Consider the following 7,128-nt stretch of genomic DNA (forward strand, 5'->3'; position numbering starts at 1 on the left):
TTGTAGGCTTCACATAAAAGAAACCCTGAGCTTGGCTGATTTTTAGTTACATTGGCATTTTCTTGTTGGCTTCGCTTGTATTCTTGAACCGAGGGACTACAGTGCTGAAACCAGTATTACCTTTGATCATCACCAAGAGTTCATAACAAAGTACACATACACTTCACAAGATTGGTTAAATTTTTAGCTTTCATAAACATTCCCAATGTTCATCGCTGAGAGCTCAGAACTAAATACAGATACGGAAAAAGGATCAGTATTCCTTGAAATTTTTGAGAAGCAAATACAGATACACTTGAACTACACCTTCAGATATATCCATCATGCTCAAGACATGTAGTTGGTACGGCATCCTAGAGGAAGCAAAACACTTTTTTGAAATGCTACAGTTTCTAGATAGCATCAAACAATAAATCACTTCCCAATACGGACAGGAATCTGGGCTTAATTTCTTTGGCTTCATTGATGCTAATAACCACATTATTAGTCTATAAGTGATTATGAGAATGAATATCCACCCAAAGTTCTTACAAGCGTTTATAGCTATTAATAGTCCAAAAAACTTACTCTAACTGGCAACAGAAAGAAAAGTACCACATAATCAAAATGGCAAGTTGGCAGCTGCACTAATCAAAAAGTGGAATCTGTCTAAAAAAGAAAGGAATTGAAATGTAATAATTGACTATTTTCATAAACGCAGCCAGCGATATAGAGCTAGAGACTATTTGCTGATAACTTAGTTGCCATTGAATGGAATAAACTTTGAGCGAGACTATGATTGTATAATTTGGATAAGCATGACCAGTTATTTTTGCTAAATTCCAAGAAGATTATAAGAAAAGCAAACATGTAAGGCATAATTAACACTCATCCTTACGATTCATACTCAAAAGTGAGTCCAAGAATTGATGCATGGATATTTTACGCATGTTTTATAACTATCTGCAAATGCTTGTACTCAGAAGTTCAGAGTAAATTTTCTATTGCCTTGATATCGTCACCAATATTTATTTTCAAGGCAAGGATAAATTTAGATTGCTAATGTAACTACTCCTGCACTTAAATTAAAACTATGTCTCAATCTATTATAACTTATTATCACTATCATTAGGAAATAGTATGCAACCTTTCCTTCGGAATTAAGTGCCCGAAACAAAATTTTTCTTTCCTCTAGGTGGATTAAATGTACTGATCATGTAAAATTGTTGCTCAAGTAAATCTTTGCATGCAAAAGGAAACAAAGCAACCACATACTCTGAAAGAAGTGGTAAATAATATTAACCACCTTTCTGGATAAATGAACTAATGATTTCTCTGCTATCAAACTTAGCATACATAAGGCATGTATAATATCAGGCTAGCACGTACTGGACAAAGTAATATCTTTAGGAATAGCGATAAACATCATCCAAGGTAGTTGCCTGACGACTAATTGCTCGCACACCTCATTGCCTCCATGATGGTCAGTAGCAGCATGCAAACAATCATTTGATCAAGCTTTTGTGAGTCATGTGTTGGCCGCCCAGTACTGAAATTCAAACATAGCAAACGGAAAAACCTTATGTGCAGAGAATCGACAGCGGCTCACCTTGGCTCTTGTTGAGTGTCGAGGAAGAGAGGTGCCCATGGCGCATCGGTAACCATCAGAGTTGGTATATCAATAGACAAATACCATATTCTTTTGTAAATAACCATCATCAATTGCCAAACATCTACACAATTTTATCTGGTAGAATAAAATAACTCCGCATCAATTCTAGGTGCAGAGCATTTATCTAGCAGTGCCATTGTCTCTTGTCCAGTATATATCATCTTTCACAACCATGCTTTAGAAATACACCTTATTATTTAAATACTAAATGAGGACTGCTCTTTTTTGTAATGCATAGAAGTTGGAAGAATGTTACCAAAAGGATATCACATGAGAAGCTATTCCAGGTAAATAAGCCACAACATGATACTTATGATAATATGGTTTGCAAGAAACTATCAGCGTCATGAACTCTAGCTTATCCACAGAACTAATAAACTAACCAGTATACTGTTGTTGCGCTCAATGTCTGATTATTAATTGTCATGGCTGGTCCATAATAGTCTCTTGCAAACCATGCTTAATAAATTATAAGCACTTTAGATTCCAACAACAAAAAACATTATAGACCTCTCAATAAAAAAGTGAGAAAATGATTAATTAATATGGCAGAAAATTAGGATGAACAAAACACATTTGCAGAAGATACTGCAACTAATGATTGAGATGTGTACATACATTACACATTGCTTGAGGAGTACTAACAACCAAAGGATAATTTCAAAAACAATTTTTCTCACAATTATCAGGCTAACAGTTAAGTGCATCCTTGTATTTTTGGCGCAACAATCAACATATTTTTATAGTGCATATATATTGGGAAACAGTAGGGTCATTTTTTCTATCTTTATCGTCTTACCAATTGTTTGAACCAAATTCTAAAAAATTCTTCTGTTGGAATTGAAGGATTGGAACTTTAGCAATTCAGCAAACCCCTGAAGTGCATTGCATAGCATCAGAAATAAGGAGGAACCAAAGCAAAAAAGAAAGGATCTGAACTGGACAGAGAAAGTGAACTTTTGCATAAGTATATGTTGGCTGGATATACTAATAGAGCGCTTCACGACGCTTTCAGAGTTCGATCACAGTCCAGCTCCGGCAGACTGCACGGTATGTGCATGAAGACATGGTGTGTATTTCCAGTCGTGCTAGTTAAACTGACATATTGCGCTGCAGACTCATACTGTCCTTCGTTTGCTGCATTACCGAGTAGAGATTAGCAGCAGCAAGGTGAGCGCCCAAAATGAAAATAGTGTCCAAATGTGAATCAAAGTTTACTTTTCGGAATTTAAGTCAACCCTAATTACTTTTCGGAATTTAAGTCAACCCTAAAGTGAGTCGTATCCAATTTTGAATGAGGGTGAGAGGGAGTAGGGGTGGGATGGGATGCGGGCCATAGCCAGCTGAGGAAGACTGTCGGGCCATGGAGGCGGTAGACATCCCTGTCTAGCACCAACGAACCGCAGTGCGGCCCACAGCGAGGGTCTTGTTGGCCTCCTGCAGCTCCCAGCATCGCCTTCTCCAGGCCCTATGCGTCGCCACCACCGGAGATGAGAGAGACAGAGAATACGATAAACAATTTATCAAACACCTAGTAGGCAGATTTTGCACTTTGATCTTTTGTCCTTTTTTCCTAAAAATAATCACTTCAATTGCAATTGGAAATATATGCGCAAAACCAGTGACCAAATTATCATTTGTACACGTTTGACTGAAGAAATGAGCAGGTCACCTGAGATTTCCCAAATTCCCAATCTGCCTCATGAACCACGTTTCCTCCCCGTTGGCTAGGCACTCCCAGGCGCCGCTGCCCCGGCTGCTCCCCGCAGGCGCAGCCATGCTATTCCCCACCGTAAACCCTTGTTGTTTCTTGATATTGCACCCCACCATTGCACCTTGCCGCGGAGCACCGCAATTCATCTCAAATTTGTGGTCTGCGTCATCAACAATCAATCAAGCATCAACATCTCTAAATACCAGTAGCAAGCAAGAATAACAGAAGCAACAACGGCACGCAAGGTAATGAGCCAGCAGTAGCTGACCAGGCCAGCCACTTCCTTGAGGCAGCGCATGAGCAGCACGCAACAGCGATGACACACGCGCACGAGCATCGGCAGTGCACGGAGGGCGCGGTTGCGCACGGAGGAATACAACAGCGACCATCTCCGGCGCGCGGTGGCCGGCGTCAGCACTTGACCGCAGCGCACAGAGCAGCGGCGGCTCGCTCGTAACATTAACCCTAGGTGGTTGGGGGAGGGGGAGAGAGAGGACTCACCGTGGGATCCGGAGGTGGCCGCCGCCGTCGAGGACCACCAGGGCACCGTCGTCGACCATTGAAGCCCTCACCACCTCCTCCAAATCGGTTCCCCTCAGCAAAGCACCGATGGTCTGACTTACTTCCCGAAATCGAAACCAGCCGGCCAACGCTAGGCGCCGGCGCACCGGCCCAAATTTGGGCCAGTCGCGTCCTAGCCGTTTGATTGAACCCCGCACAGCTGTTGATGGGCATCGTTTCCCATCGTCTTTTTCACATCGCGATTGAAAACTGAATAAAAAAAGGAGGGAGACATGACGGCACCTCCGCACCCCCTCCGCATCGCGCAGCGCACGTCCGTCGCCGACGCTCGCCCCTTGTCGGTGCTGCCCATCCCCTCATCCCTCTCCCTCAACCCACCTCCAGAATCAATGGCGGACGCCGTGGTTCGCATCCAAAAACAGCGGTGGTAGCAAAAAAATAGGCTGCTTCCAGCAAAACTAGATAACGCTGGTAGCAAAAATTGAAAAAATGGACATTGTTCCAGCAAAAATACGGTGGTAGCAAAAGATGAAGCTCGTTCCAGCAAACCAAGAGGTTGGTGGTAGCGAACTTGCAAAAAATGGCGTTGTTCCAACAAAACCAAAAAACCGATGGTAGCAAAAAATGTGGATGGTTCCAGCAAAAAAATATTATAATTGTAGCAAAAATGAAAATTGGGCTTGGATCCAACAAAACCAAAGCATCGATGGTAGCAAAAAATGTTGATGCTTCCAGCAAAAACATATTACCGTGGTAGCAAAAAATAAAAATTGGGTGATGGTTCCATCAAATCAAAACGCCTATAGTAGCACAATTAGGCTCCCACCCGTGGTCGATTGCAGCTCCCGGCGAGGCAGGTTGCAGCTCCAGGCGAGGCCGATTGTAGTTGTTCCCATCCACCAGCTGCAGCTCCCCGGCGTGCTTCCTCCTCCATCCATAGTCGACCCGTGCCCATCACACGGGGGCGTCGGGGAGCAAGAAGGGGAGGGCCGACGACCTCCTAGTCAGAGAGAGGTCAAGAGAGGAGCAGGGATGCCTCTCCGGTGGTGGGCTCGCTGGAGAAATCGCCGCATTGGCTGGAGCCAAGCAAGAGAGGCGAGCAGGGGATGAATATGCTTGAGATGCAGAGGCACATGGAGGAGAGGCGAGCGGAGGATGAGAGGATAAGGCAGATACGTGTGGCTGAGAGAATAGGACGGGTGCATGCGGGCCCTTTTGGCCGCGTGGCGCTTATGTGTCGCTCGTGACCGGCCGAGCGTTCGGCCGGCGCGCCGAACCCAAACACTTACCAAACCAGCCATACTCTCTCGCGGCGTGAGGATTTTGACCAGAGGGGGAACGTCGGTTGCGTGCAGTGGAAGGGACGAAGGGGGTCTACATAGAGGCCTGGCCATGACATGCGGGGCCCATAACAAAAAAAAACACAAGATCGCTCTCAGGCGTCTATTTCGTGGGAGCTTAGTAACTGTACTGATTGGTTTTTACTATTTACTCGGGCTGCGGCACCGCCATCAACCCTAGTGCATTTCTATCTAAAATTAAAGTAGTTGAACCCTTTGCGTGAAAAGTGAAGTTGGACCATTTTGACGCACAACAAAATCTTCAATTTCAATTTCATCAAGAAAGTGGCAAACTTTTTATTACGCAAGGAGACGCCATGACGATTAACAACAATGGTAGGAAAGGAAAACAGTACCAGTGCAAACAAAACACACATACGTGCAGGCAGGCCAGTGGACTTGCACTTGTAAACCCCTGCAGCCACAGAAAAAGCAAATTGCGAGGAACACAGGAACAAGGCATGCATCAGCGCATTCTCAGGTCCAAGCTCGCACTCGATCGCCGTCGATCAGTACCGCGCGTCGCCCGTCCGGCTCTGCTGGTAGTCGCTGTGCTCGCCGTACTGGCTGCGCTGGTAGTTGCTGCCGCCGTCGCTCGCGTCGGCGTACTGGTCGCGCTGGTAGTTGTGGCTGTCGCTGCTGCCGTCGCGCGCCTCGCCGGACCGCGGCTGCTGCTGGTTCTTCGCGGCAGCGGCGTCGGCGCCGGCGCTGTTGGACGTGGGCGGGCGCTGCAGGCTCTTGACGTAGGTCCAGGCCTCCCGCTGCGAGACCTTGTCCCACCAGCGGCTGACGTTCTTGCGGCGCTGGAACATGCGGCGGGAGCGCGGGTCGGCGGCGAGGCGGTCGGCGTTGGGCAGGTGCGACAGGTCGGCGATGGTGAACTTGTCGCCGGCCAGGTACTCCGCCTCCTCCAGGCGCCGCTCGTAGATGTCCAGCAGCTTCTCCAGCTCCCTCTGGCTCTTCTCGAACAGCTTCCGCATCTCCTCCTCCTTGGCCGCCCCCGCCGCCGTCACGCGCTTCGCCGACGCGTTCACCACGGCCCTGGTGCCATTACTGCCAACGCCGTTGCCGTCGCCGTCGCCGTCGCCGTTGTTGGGCTTCTGCGGCATGGCGGGCGGCAGGAAGGCGAGGCTGTAGACCATCTGGGCGCTGGGGTCGTCGAAGCTCTGCGCCTCGGTATGCAGCCACTGCTCGATGGACGCGCGCTCCAGCGCCCCCGTGCCGATCAGGTCCGGGTTGCCCTGCATGGCGTACTTGTGCGAGATGTGCCGCAGGATGCCCCGCGACTCTGCATGCAGCACACATGGCTACCATCATCAGGAACCATCTTGAACCATGCATCCACCACCATTGCCGACCGCCGCCTAGAGCTTACCGGAGAGGGTGAGGCTGCCGTCCTCGAAGGTGAGCGCCTCGCCGAGGGGCTGGAGCTTGAGGTACTGGGGCATGCGCTTGGGGCCGCGGTAGGCGTCGACGCGGATCAGCTGGAACTCCACGTCCTTCTCGAACAGGCACATGAGCACGCGCGCCACCTCCGCCGACATCGGCGACCCGAACACCTTCACGCTCGCCATTGCGCTGCACTCAACCGGAGTGTGAAGTGAAAGCTCGAGACTGTTGGAATGCTGCAAATGTGTGAGCGATGCCTGGTTTGGATCGCTGTCGTGTGCTTATATAGTTGCCAAAGCAAGGGAACAAAATGCCTTGCTTGTCGAAGGGTAAATCTAAAGCCTGGAAAAATCAAAGGGGAAAAAGAGGTAAAGAGCAAAGGGGTTAAGGTGGGTGGGCGCCAAAGGGAAAGGGGAGGGTTATCTATGTCACTCACAAGATTGTCTGGTGTTTCAGTGTGTGTGTGGCACTGCCATGCATGGCAGCATGGATGCATGATTATAGCCAGTAGC

The 7,128-nt window shown here is 48.1% G+C and overlaps 1 protein-coding gene across 1 annotated transcript; it reads right to left on the bottom strand.

The window, feature by feature from the left end:
* Positions 1-5,499: 5,499 nt before the first annotated feature.
* Positions 5,500-6,863, bottom strand: LOC119291911 (glutathione S-transferase F10-like). The gene is made up of 2 exons (XM_037570718.1): positions 6,603-6,863; positions 5,500-6,515 (listed from the first exon to the last, which is right to left on the bottom strand). The coding sequence occupies exons 1-2, from the start codon at positions 6,799-6,801 to the stop codon at positions 5,737-5,739; spliced, it is 978 nt and encodes a 325-aa protein (XP_037426615.1). The 5' UTR covers positions 6,802-6,863; the 3' UTR covers positions 5,500-5,736.
* Positions 6,864-7,128: the final 265 nt, after the last annotated feature.

Source organism: Triticum dicoccoides, chromosome 4B, assembly GCF_002162155.2.
Source record: "Triticum dicoccoides isolate Atlit2015 ecotype Zavitan chromosome 4B, WEW_v2.0, whole genome shotgun sequence".
Lineage (NCBI taxonomy): Eukaryota > Viridiplantae > Streptophyta > Magnoliopsida > Poales > Poaceae > Triticum > Triticum dicoccoides.